Below are 19,300 nucleotides of genomic sequence, written 5' to 3' on the forward strand. Positions count from 1 at the left end.
CCCCTGCCGCTCTCATTGGCGGAGAGGAGCTGAGGCGGGTCTTTGAAGATGACGTAAGAGCTCTCGTGCGTGTTCCCGTCAATCTGTTCCTTGTGGTTGTGTGCGTGCGTGTGTGTGTGTGTGTGTGTGTGTGTGTGTGTGTGTGTGTGTTGTTTTTTTTGACAGGCTTTATCAGACAGCCTGGATACAATGACACACACTGTATCAGACCAAAGTTTAATGTAAATCAAATTCAAGTTGGAAAACGAGGCTTACTTCCTTTTATATCCTATAACTATCACTACTTATAGATCTGTTCAGGTCAAAAACATTCTGGTTTCTCTTCAGATCATATCAATATTTGCCCTTTTGCAACAATCTAAGAAATCAAAGGAATCTATGACCACTGACACGGTGACATGAAAGAAAACCGACAACAAGGAATTATTTGCTTAATGAATCTTTTGAAGTGTTCTTTCATAAAGCTTGGGTGGAGTTAAATAGTAAGTCACAATTCTTTCAGCTTAACCCTTTTGATACACAACATGGGTCAAAAGTGTTGTTTTTAATTTCTATATCTTTGCACTGAGTGAATTTCATTATTCAGTATTTCAGGTATTCCACAATTAATCCTTATTTGGATTTTTCCCCTTGTTACTCTTTGAATAAAAACATTTTTTATATCACTAGTTACTGTCATTAGTTTTAATCTCCAGGGAGTCAAGAGGACACTCACTGAATTTGAAGTTGATCTGATGAAAGCTCTTGGAGGGTTAGGGATAGTTACAATACTTAACCCTAGTTCAAGTTGGTTTGTTAAAACGTGTAAAACAAAATCCGAAATGGCCGACTTCCTGTTGGTGCCGGAGAATTTTTTTCAGTCCGGTCATGATATGTGTGTGTACCTAATTTCGTGAAGATCGGTTAAACCAGACGGAATTGCTGCGTTTGTAGGGGACGCCCATTTTCGAATTACTCCAGAATACTTGAATTTTCATCAGGCCTGAATTGCCGGCAAAGTTTGGTGAGTTTTTGAGTAGGTTCAAGCCGTCAAAAATAAGATAAATTTTCCTGAATAATCAAACAAAAAGCAAAAGGGCCTTCGCACTGTCGGTGTCATAAACGTATCTGTCATTTAAATATAGTTGTGGATCAGTCACTTAACACCAGGTTTTAATTTCAGTAAGCAGTATTAAAGCTTAAAATACAGTGTCTTTCACTTTCTGTTTTCCATGTGTGTCAAAACAGTCATTTGTGTGTTTCTGATATCTTTATTATACTCACGTCCACCCAAAGCTGCAACTGATAACATACATACGTATCTCAGGCTATAAGGGTGTGAACCAGTGACACAAACGCTGACACTTTCAAAAACACTGTTCATCATGTGAATAGGAATAATTCTGAAACCGAAACAGCAAAACAAAGGTCAACAAACTTAATTGATACCCCAGATATGCAGATGCAGCATGTTGAGTTCTCATTACTTGGCTAACGTAGCAAAACCCCCAGGTCAAGATAGGGTTGGTCCGTTGTTTCTAAAACACTTTTTGTGTTATAATGCTCTTCACGTCCCAAGAGCCGTTAATAAATAAAGTCATAAGAAAAAAATTTGAAGAAAAAGCGAGTGTCTGTGAATGAAAACCCTGTACCAGACGAGTTATTCTCTTATCGCCAGTAATCGTTATATTGACTATGATCATGATAAAGTCGATTATTACTGTTGTGTTGCTGCCACTTCATCAGGCTGTTTGTCTGCCTATCGCTGATACTGATCTAAATAGTTTCATTCTCATGTATTTTGTTGTCACTTGTACATGTGACTTAAAAGTCTGACCTTGACCTTAATTGAAATTTGAAAATAAAAAAACTGGGAAACTGAAAAGAAACTAAATGAAACTTTGCTGTGATGCAGCAGTGTCGACACTTTCAGCTGTTTCTCTCAAACATGTGTATTCCTCTCATTTAATGATGACACTATTACACTATATTACATGTATGATCCACGCCCACCCTTCTTCCATTAAGTCCAAAAAGTTGCTGGAAGTATTATTGTTAGCGGTGCTCTAAGCCCCTCGTGTAGTCTGTCAGGCAGGGTTTAGCCTCATGTCGCTTACCCAACCATGTATTAAATCAATATTATATATTATGCGTTATAACATATAATCACCCCCGAGCCCTTCAACGCGCCTCTCTTGATAAAAACAGGGTTCAGGATCAGGACCCTCCCATCATCTGGGCGGGATGTGTGTGAACCAGGCAGCAGAGGCGCCTGACAGACTAAACTCGGGGGCAGCAGATCTCCTCCTCCTTCCTGCAGCAGCTCTCCACGTCTCCACAGTGGGAGAAGAACGAGAAGTTGCCACGAAAGCACCGCAGCACGATGTGGAGCGTGTTGACCTGCACCCTGTGCCTCCTCGCGTCCTCGCAGCTCGGCCCCTGGTGTGTCCGGGCCTCGGCCGCTGAGCTGGACGCTGAGGTGAAGACCGAGGTCGTGTTCAGGCCGGAGACGTGCACGCAGAGGAGTAAGAGAGGAGACCTGGTCAACGTGCACTACGACGGATTCCTCGAGGAAAATGGGTCCCAGTTCTACTGCAGGTCGGTGGATGGGCCACAGACACAACTTGGCTGCAGCTGATGGGGTTTAACTTTGTTAAACAGTTTGATTTGATTTGAGAGTTTACCTGAAAACAAGTTGACACAGATCCTTGTAATTTGTATTCCCAGTGCCTGGTCTAAATTATCTTTTGTAAAAGCTTTTTTTCTGTGTCACATATATTAAGTTTATTATTATATAGGTGGGTTTGGTGGGGGGGTTGTACTTTTTGTACTTATGGGCCTACTTTAACCCTCCCGAGTATCTATGATCCATGAGTATCCATGATGAGGATCTGTCCATCCCAGCTCAGGTTCATTCACATAAATCCTTGTGATATATAAACTGACTCACTGGTTGGATGTTGTGTCTTTCTTTTTTTTGTTGTTGCATTGTTTCTGTCTCAGTCGATCAGACAAATCTGGCCACCCTCAGTGGTTCGTGTTGGGCATCGGACAAGTCATCAAGGGCCTTGATATCGGGATGATGGATATGTGTCCTGGAGAGAAACGAAAGATAACGGTCCCCCCTGCCCTGGCATTTGGAGAGAAGGGCAAAGGTAAGTAGATGTAGTAATGTCCCCACACTTTGTCTCTTACGCCGTAAAGTGGTTTTAGGTTTTTCATGAACATAGGACAGATTAACCCGACCCATTCAAGCAAGTGCATATATATCAGGTTATGGGGCGGCCATCATTCTCAGCTTGGTTCAATTTAGTGACTTGCACAAAACAGGTTTGATGCCAAATGCCAAAATATCATATCAAGTTACAAAAACACTGGATCCTACATTTCCCACAATGCATCTCGAAGCTATCTTTTCATCTAACACTCCAGGCTTTATTTGAATTAAGTTGAGGAAGCGTCCAAAGCAGCTTTTGAGAGCCAGGCACATGGTTCAAGAGGGTTGTACTTATAGTCTCTAAATTAATCATAGGTGTGTTCTGGGTGTAACATGTAATAAGCCAATCAGAGTGCCATCTCCCAATCCTTTGTAAAACCAGGACACTGAACACTGCACTGAGCTGCGGAGAATGTAATTCTTGACGTTTTTGTGGAAGATATCTTGGCAGTAGATGAGTTTAAATATGCAGCTGATGTTACAGTCCCGGCTTTTACTGTCTGATTTAGCTGCTTATCTTCAATTGATGCAAACACCAGACAGCAGCTGCCACAATTGTAGAAGAATCCATTGTGTGCATGAGGTTTATATACACGCTGTACCTAAAAGGTTTCTAGTACAAATGTTCTGTGTGATGCATCACATGTTTTAAGTATGTTACAACCTCCAGAAGTATAGCTTTTGATGCCTCAGTGAAATGAATGTGTCCATGGCCACTGGGAACATAGAAAACCATCAGAAATGTGCAGCAGTATTATTAAGTTATATGAATCCTACTAATACAGTTTTAAATCCTGTTTATCTGCTAGAAGAGCCACCGTCATGCTGTCCTGTTTGTTTCTTTCAGCACTTTAATTGAAAGAGCATCACACCTCTTGCTCCTCAGCCGTCCCTGGCATGAACTGTAAGCATGCTCTAAGGTTTGAAGGTCTCCGCGTCATTTCTCTCTTGCATGTGTGCTTTCAGAAAACTAACAGCTAACTGTTTTTTATACCTTAACCTGCTATTTCCTACAAACCTGTAGATGTTTGTAGATGCGCTGTGATATGATCTGATTGTGAACGTACCTATCCTGGGACTCTGTGTTTCAAGTTTCTCTTTGTCTGTCAAGGAAATGCTTCTGTTTCCCAAGCACCAGTTTATATACAGTTTCTGGTTCTTGTTACAAAGGTAACGTTTCAAATCACTTACAGAACTTAATGCTTTGTAGAATCTTGCGCTTGAAACCATATGTTTCACAAGTTGATCACAAAGTCTGAAAATAAAAACTGATCTTCCAAAAATGCAGTCAAATGAACTTCACAAGGTAGAGAATGATAAAATATAGGTTTAAGTTGTAAGTCATGATTATAGTTTTATAAGGACATGCAGTCTTTTACAATGTTAACGTTCTGTTTTTAATCCCTCATGCTGAAATAGATCCAGTGCCCCCCAACGCTACAGTGGTCTTTGAGGTGGAGGTCTACTCAGTGTCCAGGGGACCACGTAGTATGGAAGCTTTTGGAGAGATGGACCACGATAGCGACAAAAGTCTCACAAAGGCTGAGGTAACTAAAATTTAGAAAATATGAAAAAAGGGTCTTATTTGGGACAATATTAACGGCCCCAGTAACTGTTGCTCTGTGGTTTGACTGTGTAACATTTAAGTCAAACACAAAAATGAAATAAAATGCCTTAAAGTTAGATGTTGACACTTGTCAGGATGGCCGAGCAGATCAAAACCACTCTAATGGCACTCAAAGCAACATTATGCAACTTTTTCATCATAATATTGTAACTTTTAAAATTATTCACTGACTTGGAGTTGGGAGGATGGTGCTGCCTTCATTCACACTCCTCCCCCTGAAAGTCTGTTCTTGCTCTATGTTACTTTGGTGAGCGGGTACGATCTCCTGTGAGGAGTTCAGTTAGTGGGACGGCACAGCCACTCAGTCTTTTGGACATTTGACCCAGTAGAGAATACCGATTGTGTCAATTCCCATTGCGGACAAAATCCAGATGTTAGTGGGTGTTTGTGGGGGTTTTTGACCAGTGGAACAGAGGTTATAGTGTTCCTTTAAATGGAGAGACCCACATCAGCTGTTTCAGCCTGGTTGACATCTGCTGAGTGAAGATAAAGCCAACTCCCTCCAAGCTTTAGATTCATATCATGCAGACGCCAGAGTTGTATTATTCTTATCTTCCTGAAAAGGAAGTAAATAAGTTGTTTTTTCATTTCTACCTTTATGATGTCAAATGTTCAATTAAATTAGCACAAACCAACAATGATCCTGGAGTTCTGAGGCCTTGGAAAGGAGGTAATAACAAGCTTGAGACAAACATATGTGTTTTCTATCAATGTGTGGATTCATTTTAATTAAGTGCCACAGAAGAAACTGATAACCTATACTACTTTTTTGTATAACTATTTAATAACAGGCTATCCAGATATAAAGGATTAACAAAAACAACCCAAAGTAAACTCACCTACTTTCACCTTACTTTTCCTCATAAAGATTAAAGGCCACACTGGATGTAAACATTATACAAGAAAGTAATTAGGCTATAAATCATTCATTTATTAACCTAATTCAGGTTTTTATTGACCATATGAAGGACAATAATCAGGAGATATTTATGTAATAATAGTTATCAAACAAAAATAATGTTGTTGCCTAAAAGTTCATGGTCATGTTATCTGGATGGTTGATGGCTCAGGTGGTACAGAGGTGAACAACCTGCTATCAACACCACAGTATTATTTCTTACCTCTGTGATATGTAACCAGGAGATCACAACATATTATAGAGGACGAGTGTTGCAAAAGTACGTGTGTCTGTTATTTATTCTGTATTTGTGACTGATAAAGATTTCCTCTATCATCAGGTGAAAGAATATTTGAAACTGTCGTATGAAAAAGGAGGGAAGCCACGCGACGAGGATTTCTATGAGAAGATCATGGCCGACATATTCAAGAAGAGCGACCAGGACAAAGACGGGCTGATCAGTGCCAAGGAGTATAATATCTATAAACATGACGAGCTCTAGTCTCAGAAATAGTTGATCCTGTCATTGCTGTTTATGTAACTTTGGTCAATCAGACATTTAGTTAAACATGAAAAGGTGAAGGACGAATCTTACACTGAAGGTTTCAGGTGTTTTTTTGGTCTACACACCTCACTGGGCCTCGTCCCATCTTCTTCTTAGTGGTTTGAATTCTGCAGAAGTGAATCTCTTTCTCTTCTATAGAAAATTCTGTGGAATCCCCTTTTAACTGTTTTTTAATCTCACAGTTTCATAGTTGATTTTCCCTTTAAAAGCAGACAGGATTCAAAGTATTGACGTCACTCAAAATAACTAAGGACTAATAACTAACATCACTAAATGTCAGTTTTATTCTTCAAGTTATGTCCTTTTTCCTTCAATGTACAGCACAGTGGACAAACCACAACATTGCACAATGCTGTAAATTAATGTTGTAACAACGGAACATGTCATGTGAGAATCTGAGATGATGGTTCATGTCGATACAGGAACCAACAACAGCTCTTCTTCCTGTGGATTTTCTGCCCTCGAACCTGCAGCGCTGCACCAGTATGCCCAGTATAAACAAATGTAAATTAAAGGAAATGTGGCTGAGATTTCAATATAATGGATGATAAAAAGGCACATGGTTAAATGTTGTGGTTTGTATAAATGTGTGGAAAACTACAGTATGTCCCGTGTAATTCAGATTTTCCTCCTTGGTTGAAACCATCCAGAAATGTGCTTTCTGTATTTAACACCAAGCTGACACGAGAGGACAGACCTTGTTAAACAAACGATTGTTGATGTGAAGTGTTTTGATCGTGTTCTGCTCCGGGGTTTGATCCTATGGACCCTGATGAAACCAGGTTTTCTGTTCCTCCTGTTGCTGATCATGTTCACTCTGCATTTTTAAAAAAGCACGTCATCCTTGAGGCTCTGATCTGCGAATCACCATGGCAACAGGTAAATAAAGAGCAAAACTTCCCTTTGAATCCAGTAAAGCGGGAAAGTGAATATTTGGCATTATTGTACATCGATATCTAAAAAAGTGTAGCAGTGAAAGCTGGAGAGTTATTAATTAAGCTATTAATTAATTATGAGGTTTTTAACACAATCACATTTCATTTAATATGTAGAGAAGAAGTTTATAGATCGAGGATTGTTGCCTCATAGTCTGATTAAAAGTCTTGTTCCACTTTGTTTAAGGACCATTTCAGCATGAGCTCATTTTTACTCAAATGCTGTTAAAACACATTCAGACGGTGGAGCCTATATTCAGCTGCAGTACAGTCATGCTGACTCAGAAACTCCACATGATCTACAACATCTGATGACTAGACCATGACCATGAGAAACAATTTTTCATAGATGAGTCCTCATGTGCCTAAAGCTCCAGATTTGTTTTTAAACTTTTCAGTGTAAGACTTTTGTGATTTTACTCTGAGCTGAGGATTAAGCCACAATGTGCAATATCTGAATGTCTCTGTTGTTGCATGACTGACCGATGATAGAAGAGGTAATGTTAATGAGGACAGGGTCTGTGGAAGCTTTTCAAAAAAGACAAAAATGAAATAGATTTTTTATGTTTTAGGAAGAATTCTAAATGGATTTAATATGCGAGGGAGTGGCTCATAGACAGGGAGCCAGTCAGCTCTGCACAGTTGGAGGATGTGTCGTTTAAAACACAATAAATGAAACCACAAAAGATGAACTTTGATGAATTTGATTTTAAGAACTGAGATGTACAACAACACATTTATTAATAAATATCTGCGTGCTGTATACATATACAAAATATACACAGTATATACTTTGAACTGGGGGAAAATCCAGGTGTTACAAACGTATTGTTTGTCCAGGACAAAAACAACAGTGTTGTCAGTTGAGGATCTTGAGTTTGACTGATGGCAACTTGATTCCCGCTGCCTTCACCTCCGCTGACATATCGACACCCAGCGGCGCCCTGGAATCCAACGTTTATGTGAGCCAGTGTCGTTTTAATCAGCAGTGACATGAAAACGGACCAGAACAGTGTTTAATCTTCAGTGACTTACTTAGGCTCGTAGCGGACGTCTACATGTGGAGGCAGTATTCCTTTGCTTTCCCTCAGACGTTCAACACCGTTCCTGGTTTTAAAAAGAAAATACCAATAAAAAAAGAGCCAAACTCCCACGTTCAATCAGATCATAAAGTTAAATCTTCCACTGATGATCCTGACGATACACACACCATGCAATCATCACTCCGTTGTCGGTGCAGAATTTGGCCGGAGGACAGAGCAGGCGCAGTCCTGTCGTCTCAGCGATGATGGTCAAAGCCTTGCGGATATACTGGTTGCTTGCAACTCCTCCAGAAAGCACCTAGAAAGAAAGAGTAACTGCTGAAAGCCTCACACCACAATGGGCTCAATGTTGTCTAAACTTATTCTGTAATGTTCTTACTATCAACAAAACCTCTTGTGTTTATTCCCTCTTAAAAAATGGGTCCTAAATGCAAATTCCTTTTTTATTTTAAAGGCTGAGCACTGATGTTTTAAGTTTTATTCATACAGGGAGAAATAGTACATAGTTGAGAATTATTTTGAACATTTGAGTGACTATTTATAGCCCTTTTGTTGAATACCAGGCTTGTTGACTTGTGACTCTCTCGGAGGTTTCTGTGTTTTGTTCCGTTAAAATATTTTTTGTAGTTTTTCCTCACCTTAGTCAAGGGTTAAGGACAGAGAAGGCAAAGTGTGATTAGTGAATATAGGCTATACAGATGTTGTTTAAGTTAGAAGCAATCTAGAGTAATTATTATTGTCCTTTCCCATCCTTGTGCAAACAGGATGCTCATGTAAAAACAGCGTGATGAGAACTGAAGTAAAATAAAAACCTTAGACTAAAAACAGATTGATCGATTTATCAATTTATTTTCATTAAATACGAAGAGGAATAACACACTCACCAAAGTTGGAGTGCTTGATGGCAGCAGGCAGTTTGCCTTGCAGAACAAGATGGCACGATGTGTTCGCTTTGCGAGATGAGAGGCGACAGTGTGCTGCGTGGCTGCTGCAATGTCATTCACACATGACAGCAGTGACCCCTGCTCTACTCCTACAGGGAAGAAAGAGGAGTTACAAAGGTTTTACTCAGGAACTTGAATTACATGTTTGTATGTTTCTGGTGTGTTAATAAAAAAAAAGCTGATTAAACTCTAACAACTGGAGGTAAACTATTCACAGGTCTTACACTGTGGTAACAAAAGGCATTCGAATGGTTGCTGTTGACTGGTTTCATGAGGTTGGTCAGTCAGTTGTCCTCCTACCTTCCTCTGCCTCTTTTTTTAGTATCGTCATTGTGACTTGATTCCGTAGTCCAGCAAAAGAGAAGCAGCAGTCGTGAGTTTGACCCATGGGCGTTCTGAAACGGAACCTCCTCCTGTCCCCATTCTTTGCCAGAAGCTCGATGGCCTGTCCTCCACTAAGGGTGGAGCACTGTGGGTGTTTGATGAGGGACAAGCGTCTCGCCACCTGTGAATTTACAAAAACAACTGTTTGCATTCGTGATCACAAACTGAGCCCTGTAACAAACGCCTGATGTGAGTTTGACGGCGTTACTTTATCCAGTATATCCCCTGGAGCTTCGTCCAGAGTGTGACCCAGAAGCAGAAAGTCGTCCACCCCTCGGGCCACGGCGAGAAGTGAGTGGCCACCAGAGACGAGCAGCACCAGGAAGGGGAAGGCCACGGGATGAAGCATCCTGACGGTCAGGGCGTGGGCTTCCATGTGGTGGATGGGGATGAACGGTTTGTTGTGTTGCCGCACAAACCTCTGACTGAACTCGAGGCCGATGCCCAGGCTCAGGGCCAGGCCCGGCTTCACCGTGGTGGCCACAGCCGCGAGCTGGCTCGGGTGCACTCCACTTCTCTCCAGAGCCTCCTGGACCACACGCTCTATGTTTTCCCTGTGGAGGTGCTGTGCCACTGTGGGGATGATGCCTCCGGCCCTGCAGCGTTCCAGAGAGAGACAAGCATATCAAAGCAAACCCCTGAATAACATCTGTGTGACGTGAGTCCAGCTGCGACACCCACCTCAGATGCACTTCTTTCTGTGAATGGAGAGACTCTCCCAGGATTTCACCCGTCTCATCCAGCACAGCCGCTCCAGTGTCGTCACAGCTCGTCTCCACGCCCAGCACCAGTCTGGAGGAGAAGGCCCTCCCAGGTGAAGGAGGACCCCCCACTGTGTGTCTGCACTGCAGCAGCCTCTGTGCACCCCTCACTCGAGCAGGGAACATGCTCATGGACCTGGTGTTGAATCAGGAGAATGAGTCAGATCTCTAATCTACACTACGAGGAGCAAACTAAATCTGGAAAATAACAATAATCCAGAAGCATGGCGCAGAGTTTCAGAGCAACAAACCAGAGGGGATGTGAAACACGGTTACTTGTTAGTCCTCTGACGTCCGGCTGCGTCACATGTAAATAATTCCGTGCAGCTGCCAAATCCGTGACCTCAGATTAAGAGCAAACATCTAAACAAGATCACCGATTAAAAAAAGATAAAGCATCATCATAAAATTAAACTGAAAACATGCGCTTTTAAAAAACACATACCTGTAATTTTAAAATCAATTCAGAGAACTACATGGGAACCAACAGGTTTTGGATGCCTTCGTTTAAGGGGACATTTTAGTCCGGTGCACAAGATAAGCATGGCGTCGACAGGATGAATCGGCCTAGAGACTGAACCATATTACTTTCTTCAGTGTTACTCTCATCTCAAAGGTAAAGTAACATTTGTTTTAACTTGATGATCAAACTATATCTGCTTTACGTTTCTGTGTCTGAGACGATACAACGTTGTGTTTCAGGATTTGTGTTGTGAGTGAGTTGTGGGACGAAGTGTTGTCGTTTGAGGGAACCAGACAGTGTTGTATAAAGTCAACACAATAATACAAGATCAGGTTTAATAAATAAAAAACAGCAAAACACTGTGGCATCGCTCCTTTGATTCAAAGTCTTCATCAGGAACCGGGGACATGAAGAATCACCACAAAAACAACATGTTAAACTTTCTCTGTGCAACGTTTCCAAATAAATACACTTTATGAAAGTGCGTCACCTCCACTTGAATATAGTTAATTAATTTCCTCTGTGTCGGTGAACTTGTAATGTGTCACGTGACTGTTTGTGTTGCGTTGTAGGCACAGGGCGGATGTGAAGGCTGTGAGGAAGCTAACAGTTGCTAATGCTATGACCACAATGCACTGCGGCGTCTGATAAGATACAGATTTTAATTATGAAGTCGTTCATTACATATATTGTACATTTTATTTAAATTATTGCCGCAGTTATCAGACGTGGTTGTGGTGCATTTAATTCTCTGTCACCTCCGGCACCGGCTTCCTTCAGTTGGGTTTTAACCAGAATGTTATATGTTGACTTTTCTAAAGGAGACATGGAACACCCAGCTTGTTTTGGGGAGGGGATGAAGCAGTTTGTCGTACTCGATGCTCTGCCCACAGTGCATTACATCCCCGATTTCATATCAGAGGAAGAGGAGGCCTCGCTTCTGCAGCAAGTCTACAAGTCTCCGAAGCCGAAGTGGACTCAGCTGTCAGGCCGCAGGCTGCAGAACTGGGGCGGGTTGCCGCATCCCAAAGGAATGCTGCCGGAGAAGATTCCCGACTGGCTCCAGACGTACTGTGAGAAAATCTCCTCTCTCGGTGCGTTCAGCGGGAAAACGGCCAATCATGTGTTGGTGAATGAGTATAAAGAAGGAGAAGGGATTATGCCTCATGAAGACGGCCCTCTGTACCACCCCACCGTCACCACCATCAGCCTGGGCTCCCACACCCTCCTCGACTTCTACCGGCCCGTCAGCAGCCTGGAGGGCGAGGCGCCGCAGACGGAGGAGAACCGGTACCTGTTCTCCCTGCTGGTGAAGCCGCGCAGCCTCCTGATCCTGCAGGACGACATGTACGAGCGTCTGCTTCACGGCATCCAGGCGTGCGTCCAGGATATGCTGACGGACAAGGTGGTGAACCTGTCGGCGGCCGGTGCCCTGCCAGGGGAGACGCTGACACGAGGCACCAGAGTGTCACTGACTGTGAGACATGTGCCCAAAGTCATAAAGACAAAGCTTCTACTGGGAAGGAAATGATGAAAGACTGTGTGTGGACCTGTGAGGTGGTTATAGTGGAAACATTACATCAATGGACATATAATCCAGGCTGCTCTCTGAGTTATGTCACGCATGTTTATATTTGAGCCCCTCTCGCTTTGTGAAATATCTGTGCCAAATGTTTGGTGTTGTCAGAACTGGTGGCAGGTTTTGTTGATCAATCCGCTCCTTACAATAATACATGTATATAGATATATAATAGATATAATATTATTATACTGGTTGTAATTGGTGTATGTTCTTGGAAAAGAGCTCAACGAGTCTATCTTATATTATGAGCCGATGTTTGCTTTGCACAGATGCTGTGTTTGCAGTGCAGAAAGGACAAAGATATGATTGAGGTCCATTTAGAAACAGTGTCATATGGAGTTTGCCCACCAGATAGCGCTGACAGGTTTATTCTTACACAGTGAAACGTGTCTGGTCAGTACATATCATCATCATCATCATCATCACTGGCTCAGGAGACAGATTTGTCAAGTTTGAGAAAGTAAGAAACACAAGTTGCACTTTGGGAAATGTAGGATCCAGTATTTTTTTAAACTTGACCCATATTAGGGACTAGAAGTCAGGACATCTCCGCCTCTGTTGATCATTCTTTCTTTAAATCTGTCTCATTAGTTTTGTGCTCTCCCCACCAACTCAACTACTATGTGCAGTTAAATCACATTTATCAAGAAATCAATTTTCTTTTCCTAATCTATATTTGCCTTGAACTTTCCATATCAGTTGGGTTTTACTATAAAGATCTGCTTTGTACAGTAAATGTTCGTGTCCCTTTGTGTTTGTTTTATGTTCATGCATCAAATGCAACCCGGCTGTTTCATGTGACACAGAAAAGTCCTGCAGACGACTAGAACATGTATCAGATAGCAGTGGTACATTATGTCACTTATTAAACAGTTTCTTTAAGATCACTTTTATCTTTGAAGTTCCAACTGGTGTTTTTCATGCTTTGAGTGATTTTTGACCACAAAGTCACCAGATCTTTATTAAAAAATAAGAAACCTTCAAAGCCACAGTGCAAAGGTATTGGATTGAAGCAGTTGTATCATATAGTTCTGCCTTGGGCTGGGTGGAACACAACAGAAAGTCTTTGTCATCATGTCCTCGCCCTGCAAACGCACTAACTTTGTTTCACTTTGCTGTGAAATCATATTTCACAGGAGGACGCCAACACAATGGAGCCGCAAGCGAAACGCCGGAGAGAGTCGGCGTGCGACACTGACTCCTGGGTCGCTTACCCCGTACTGTCAGATGAGCAGTCACAAGACGTGGAGTTGATAGAGGCGTTCGCTGCGCCCATTGTCGACAAGAAGGAGACATCTCGACTTGTCAAGGAGCTGAACAGCCTCCACCCGCTGAACGGCCTGCCGCACATCAAGAGGGTGCGGGCTTGCAAGGAGAAGGGCAGCCGCCACCCTCTGGAAGTCCTCGTGTGCCTCGTTAGTGATGCACCAGACATGAAGGTGGTGAGCATCGACTCGCTGCTGCCCTCAGATGGAGTTGGACATGATGGATTAGGTGAGCCTTTCGTGGTTAAGGTCCCTTCACGTCCCCCCTTGACCCGACCTCAGTTTGAACTGGCGATCAAACACTGGCCCACCTCCTTTCACGAGGATAAGCAGGTGACCGTGGCTCTGAGAGGAGAGCTCTTCAACCCACATCAAAAAGCTTCGATGCACATGTACATGATGTCTGCTGTCGCTGCTGCCAGAGCTGGAAAGGAGATGGGGATGGAGGCAGTTGGGGCCGTAGTGGTTAACCCAGCCACGCAGAGGGTCATCGCAGTGGGCCACGACTGCCGAGGCGACCATCCCCTCCACCACGCGGCCATGGTCTGCATCGACCTCGTGGCTCGGAGTCAGGGTGCTGGATGTTATTCTTTTGACAAATACCCTGCCTGCAGTTTTTCCTCACCAACTTCAGACACATGTCCAAATGAAGCTGATGCAAAGGCCAGCGCTCAGCCGTACATCTGCACCGGCTACGACCTTTATGTGACCCGAGAACCTTGTGTTATGTGTGCCATGGCGCTGGTCCACTCCCGGATTGGCCGTGTGTTCTATGGGACAGGCTCCGCTGACGGGGCGTTCGGGACCAAATTCAAAATCCACTCCCAGAAAGATCTGAACCATCGATTTGAGGTGTACAAAGGAGTCTTGAGCCGGCAGTGTGAGGATCTTCACAGGCTGGACGACCACATCCAAAAGCCAAGTTTAGAGGAACATAGGTGATTGATGCATCGCTCCATAGCTCCATTCTTATTTGCAGTTACCAGAGGAACAATCCAATGTTTTATAAAAGAAGTTGTTTTAAATAAAGTTTTTAATCCTGTGGTGACTGTTGTATTTAAAGCATGTAGAAAGTTATAAACCAGTACAATGTTTGCAACATGATGCTGATTTTCCATCATGGGGGTGAACTTAAAGTTCTGTGACTTAAAAGCTCAGTTAGAAGGAATAAAGAGAACATCAGTGACACGGGAGCCTGACTTGAGATACAACACCTGCACAGAAAATATGGAAACATTCAGGATTGTTGGTGATGCTTCTGTGAAAGTTTGGTTCTCCGCCCCTGCTCAGGATTCTACATGATGTCAGCACGGTTTATGAAAACAGATCCCTGTGGTGACAGTTCATCTGGAAACTAAACCAACTGTAATATTTCCTCATATTGGAGCTCTGCCTGATGAGGCTCTTATCCAGCTCTCTTTTCCAAGTGCTCAGTTTGTCTTTGTCATTATCAGATTAATGAGTAAAATAAAAATTTGGGATATATTATTTTATTTTAGCATTGGAAAGCAATATAACAAGTGAAGGGGTCTGAATACTTTCTTAATGCACTACGTCAGAGTCAGTTTATCACAGGACACCACAGACCTGACTCACTGAACACTTTATCTGACAACAATAATTTGCCTCATTTCCACATACAGGACCTTTATTTTGACAAACGGGACATAACGTTCACACAAAAAAAAACTGTACAATGAAAACGTTACCCTGTTTTGATTGAGTCACAAGTGACAAATGATTCACATACCAAGGAACTCATGCAAAGAAAGAGTATGATTCCATTCTTCACTCAGGACGAACACGTTTGACGCCCATTACAAAATGAGTGTACCGATAAACGAGCCACAGGCTCCTACCCCCCAAGAAGTAAACATCTTTGAAAAATACATTAGGGACATCTTTGTGGGTAGAAACAAACTTATACTCACATCGTGTGAATTGAAGGCAAAGAAAGACATATGAACTAAAGCAAAAGCCTGACTGATGCCTGGGCCAGCCCAGGTCTAAGCAGGCCAAAAATACATCATTAAATATTCACATAAGTTAGTAATGCATATTGCATCCTGTCATCTACAAACAAAATCCTGTTCTTTTAAACATTTCATGTACAAACAGAAAATCCTAATGACAACAGTGGAATTTACACAAACTGTACGACTTGGTTTACACATCGGTGGTACAGACCACATAGGAATTAACTGTGGTCCCTATGAGGCACAGCATTTACAATGTCTTAATACTTGTTGATGCCGAAAATTCTTACTCCGTGTAGCTGCGGCAGCTTGGGAATCAGGACGCTCAAAAGTGAGGCAGTGTTTATGACGAAGTGTGTTGTGTCATACTTTGTGTAGAAACTTGCCAGGAAGTATCTGCAGAGGAAGACAAAGAGGGATTCATTAAAAACAATAAACCACTAAATCATCTTGATACAAGAAAAGACAAATAAGATCAAATGTGAGCACAACATTTTCTTGCACATGGATTCTATGAACTTCAGCCTCTTACGTTTAACAGTTATTCCAAAACAATTGGTCATGATCCATGTTTTGTTTTTTTGGAGCTAAGGATGAAATAGTTTGTGGCAAAAATAAGACTCTGGGTTTGATTAAACAGATGCTTAAACGATTAACAAGTGGAAAGACAGAATCAGAGTTTATCTTGCACGTACAGAATGATCGGGGAGATGGTGAAGAACTTTCTAGATGAAGTGAACTGCACGCCGTAGTCAAGCTGTTCCCAATGTGTAAGGAGTCTTGCTTTTCCTTGGTCTGGGGTCTCAAAGGGTGTGCCTTTCACCGCATGCATGAACACATACATTCCCTGCAGAGACAAAAATCCTCGTCAACAGGGCACAGTTACAGTTTGGGAGGAATAGGACCAGTTTCTGTTTTCACATTTTTCACCATTAAAACCTTCATGAAAATAATTACTTTATTATAAAATGCAGCAGGTTTTAAATAATTCCACATTGTATTCCAATATTTAATCGAGCTGTTGAACCAAAGACTGAATTCACTTCCTGCTTCTCCAAGTAACTAACGTTCCATTTTTACTGTCTGAACTGCAGAATGTAAACAAATCTCAACAATAACAACAAATCTCCGGCCTGGTGCCTCTGTGTCAAAACACTGGAATTCAGCTTTAAATGGAAAAGCTGCATTACAGAGGGAAAAGTAATGACACTGAAATGCAGACATACGGCTAAGTCCTAATCAGCACACTGCAGCTGTATTGTGAGGACAACAATAGGCTACAGTTGACCTTACTGGTTTCTGTTAATAGCCTTCCGTAGTGGCTGTGATACACAATCCTTGTAAAGTGCTCAGAGCTCACACTCATCAATGATATCACACACACTGACTGGGTTTCTTTATTTGCCTGCCAGCCGTGTCACAATGAAGGGTCAGTTTTGTCTGGAGACCTTATATGGAGTGGACCAATTATCATAATAGATCATGTGTCAGGCTGCCACAAGGACTCTCCCCAAAATAGAGCATATTTTAACAAGCACACACAAGCACAGGCAAGACGGAAGGTAACTAACACCATCTGATATTTAGCTGGAAGCTACTTTTAACTGTGGTAAATAGGTAATGATTTCTAAGACATCCTCAAATCAAATGAGCGGTTTGACAATAGTCTGCGACAGTGTGAAAGTGTTACTTACAAAGTTGTGAATGACATTAGTGAGAGTCCACACCACTGGCACACTGAAGAAGGGTATGCTCAAGAGCACAATGTGAAGTATTCCAACACCAAGTGCATAGGTCAGCCAGATCCCCCGACTGTTCATCACCCGAGTGTTTGGGTTCACCTCACTGTGTGCCACACCCACATTCATTCTGGTCTGTGGACAGCGAAATACAAACATTCACAAAACAGGATTTCACCTTGTTGGAACATTTAGATTTGTTAATTCACTCTTTCTAATGTACTGAGACTAGTTCCCTGTTATAATGTTAAAAAGTCACAAGTCAGCTCTTGATATTCAGCTGCTCAGGTGGGGGAGGCCATCTATTTTACTTTACTGCATCTGGAGATTGATACTTTAAACTTTGCTAGTTTTTCTTTGGCGTTAGTTCTGTTCTTATTAATCATTTGTGGCCTTGAGCAATGACTGAGGGTTTAACATGTCTAATCCAAACAAGCACTGGATTTCTGTTTTAATGTCAGCAAAACGAATCCCCTCTTTTACTCACTATAAATACTGTACATACAGTATCTGCAACTGCAACAGGCCTGTGTACTTTTTTAGCAATTTTCTGTATAATAAGCCTCTGTTTAAAGTAGGACATAATAACACAATGTACCACTGCAGCGCGTTTCCCTCCCTGCAGGTCTAAATGTGACAACAAGGGAAAAAAGTTATTGTGCAATCCTGTTGAACTTTGCCCTGTGGCCCACGTTCAGCTGCCAGACTGGGATGAAGACACTGGAAAACTGTTATTGCGAGAAGGAACGAAGACTTAAACCAACAAACAAGGCCTCTCAGCTGTGGCAGTTCACTAATTTACCAACATTTTGGCACTTTGGTAATCGTTGCAAAACGTGTAAATGCACCAGTGGGAATGGGCAGATTAAAATGTCAGTCTGTTTGCATGGTTTAATATTATGAGCCTTGAGCTGTGCACAATTCCTGATCTGAGTTAAATTGCGGCAATCTGATGCATTTGGTGCTGATTTCAGTTAATAGACAGTTGTTCAACGCCGATGCACGGATGTAACAGATGCATGTTGTTTACATAACGTCTCTGACAACCGTCACAACGCGAGCTGCGGCTGACAACAAGGCAACTGGACCTCGGACACGATTTAAACTGGAAGTTGCACACAAATAAAGAGACCTCGGCCCTGACTATTTGCTGAATAACATCCGTAGCTTCACGTCACTGCAGGACCACCAACAACAACGCACACAAAGTTCACGCGAGCAAACGGATCACATGTCTGACTTAACGTAAACAGATAAAAATGCCCCCCCCCACCGGTGCCTGACGAGCCTCGATAAGTAGGCGTGTAAACACGAAAACGTCCGTTCAGACATGCTTTCGTTTTTCCAGCACATAGCCCTAACCCGACCCTGCTCCGTATTCCCAAGTTTGTCAGCATCATGACGCGGGTCAGACACCTTGAATTTAACGTACGTGTGGTTTAAAAAAACGCGTAAACAAGATAAAAAAAACCCCGCTGCAGCCACAGAGACGCAGCGGACTCACAGGTAGCAGCGGTCAGTGGAGGTGGAGGGGGGTGGGGGGGGGGTGTCTTCACGGAGGACAGGGGCTACGGACACAAAGTGTTGATCCCCTGTTGATGTGTCCAGATCCGGCGCTGACAGCACGTCGCTCACTGACCACGGCGGAAGTAGACGTGGGTTCAAAGGGAGGCGGCCGCCGGGGTGGGAGGTTTGATTCCCTCGCTTAAAAACCAACAGGCTCAGTCCCGTGGCCTCTCAAAAGCGGGCCCGAGCGAGTAACAACATGTGTATAATGGCGGTTTGGTTTGTTTTGGTTTTGTTGTGGCAGGAAAAATGGTTCTCATCCCGAAAGCTATGCACGTGTAGGTTAGCCTAAATTAACGTTGCGCCTGTTAGTCTGCACTCGGGGTTGGAATCTCGCTCGCGGCTTCGCTGCCAGC

General features: G+C 42.7%; 5 protein-coding genes across 8 annotated transcripts; 3 read left to right on the forward strand and 2 right to left on the reverse strand.

Moving 5' to 3' along the window:
• Positions 1–2,275: 2,275 nt before the first annotated feature.
• fkbp7 (FKBP prolyl isomerase 7) lies at positions 2,276–6,888 on the forward strand. The gene is made up of 4 exons (XM_034575047.1): positions 2,276–2,577; positions 2,983–3,134; positions 4,616–4,743; positions 6,062–6,888. Exons 1-4 carry the CDS (start codon positions 2,363–2,365, stop codon positions 6,221–6,223), a joined length of 657 nt encoding a protein of 218 aa, XP_034430938.1. The 5' UTR covers positions 2,276–2,362; the 3' UTR covers positions 6,224–6,888.
• A 621-nt stretch (positions 6,889–7,509) lies between these two features.
• osgepl1 (O-sialoglycoprotein endopeptidase-like 1) lies at positions 7,510–10,646 on the reverse strand. 2 transcript variants are annotated; one of them, XM_034575041.1, is made up of 8 exons: positions 10,563–10,646; positions 10,274–10,489; positions 9,801–10,188; positions 9,509–9,713; positions 9,149–9,297; positions 8,432–8,562; positions 8,257–8,328; positions 7,510–8,165 (listed from the first exon to the last, which is right to left on the reverse strand). In XM_034575041.1, exons 1-8 carry the CDS (start codon positions 10,577–10,579, stop codon positions 8,081–8,083), a joined length of 1,263 nt encoding a protein of 420 aa, XP_034430932.1. In that variant the 5' UTR covers positions 10,580–10,646; the 3' UTR covers positions 7,510–8,080. The 2 variants fall into 2 exon arrangements, with proteins under 2 accessions (XP_034430932.1, XP_034430933.1); XM_034575042.1 differs by having other exon boundaries at positions 10,605–10,623.
• Positions 10,647–10,871: 225 nt separating this feature from the next.
• adat3 (adenosine deaminase tRNA specific 3) lies at positions 10,872–14,748 on the forward strand. Its single transcript, XM_034575043.1, has 2 exons — positions 10,872–10,969; positions 13,535–14,748. Exon 2 carries the CDS (start codon positions 13,550–13,552, stop codon positions 14,603–14,605), a length of 1,056 nt encoding a protein of 351 aa, XP_034430934.1. The 5' UTR covers positions 10,872–10,969; positions 13,535–13,549; the 3' UTR covers positions 14,606–14,748.
• alkbh6 (alkB homolog 6) lies at positions 10,881–12,443 on the forward strand. 2 transcript variants are annotated; one of them, XM_034575045.1, is made up of 2 exons: positions 10,881–10,969; positions 11,638–12,443. In XM_034575045.1, exon 2 carries the CDS (start codon positions 11,643–11,645, stop codon positions 12,345–12,347), a length of 705 nt encoding a protein of 234 aa, XP_034430936.1. In that variant the 5' UTR covers positions 10,881–10,969; positions 11,638–11,642; the 3' UTR covers positions 12,348–12,443. The 2 variants fall into 2 exon arrangements, with proteins under 2 accessions (XP_034430936.1, XP_034430937.1); XM_034575046.1 differs by having other exon boundaries at positions 10,884–10,969; positions 11,641–12,443.
• Positions 14,749–15,289: 541 nt separating the features above from the next.
• ormdl1 (ORMDL sphingolipid biosynthesis regulator 1) lies at positions 15,290–19,288 on the reverse strand. 2 transcript variants are annotated; one of them, XM_034575048.1, is made up of 4 exons: positions 18,883–19,288; positions 17,334–17,513; positions 16,335–16,486; positions 15,290–16,035 (listed from the first exon to the last, which is right to left on the reverse strand). In XM_034575048.1, exons 2-4 carry the CDS (start codon positions 17,505–17,507, stop codon positions 15,900–15,902), a joined length of 462 nt encoding a protein of 153 aa, XP_034430939.1. In that variant the 5' UTR covers positions 17,508–17,513; positions 18,883–19,288; the 3' UTR covers positions 15,290–15,899. The 2 variants fall into 2 exon arrangements, with proteins under 2 accessions (XP_034430939.1, XP_034430940.1); XM_034575049.1 differs by lacking the exon at positions 18,883–19,288 and adding an exon at positions 18,795–18,812.
• Between the last annotated feature and the right edge of the window lie 12 nt (positions 19,289–19,300).

Source organism: Hippoglossus hippoglossus, chromosome 21 (assembly GCF_009819705.1).
Source record: "Hippoglossus hippoglossus isolate fHipHip1 chromosome 21, fHipHip1.pri, whole genome shotgun sequence".
Classification (NCBI taxonomy): Eukaryota; Metazoa; Chordata; class Actinopteri; order Pleuronectiformes; family Pleuronectidae; genus Hippoglossus; species Hippoglossus hippoglossus.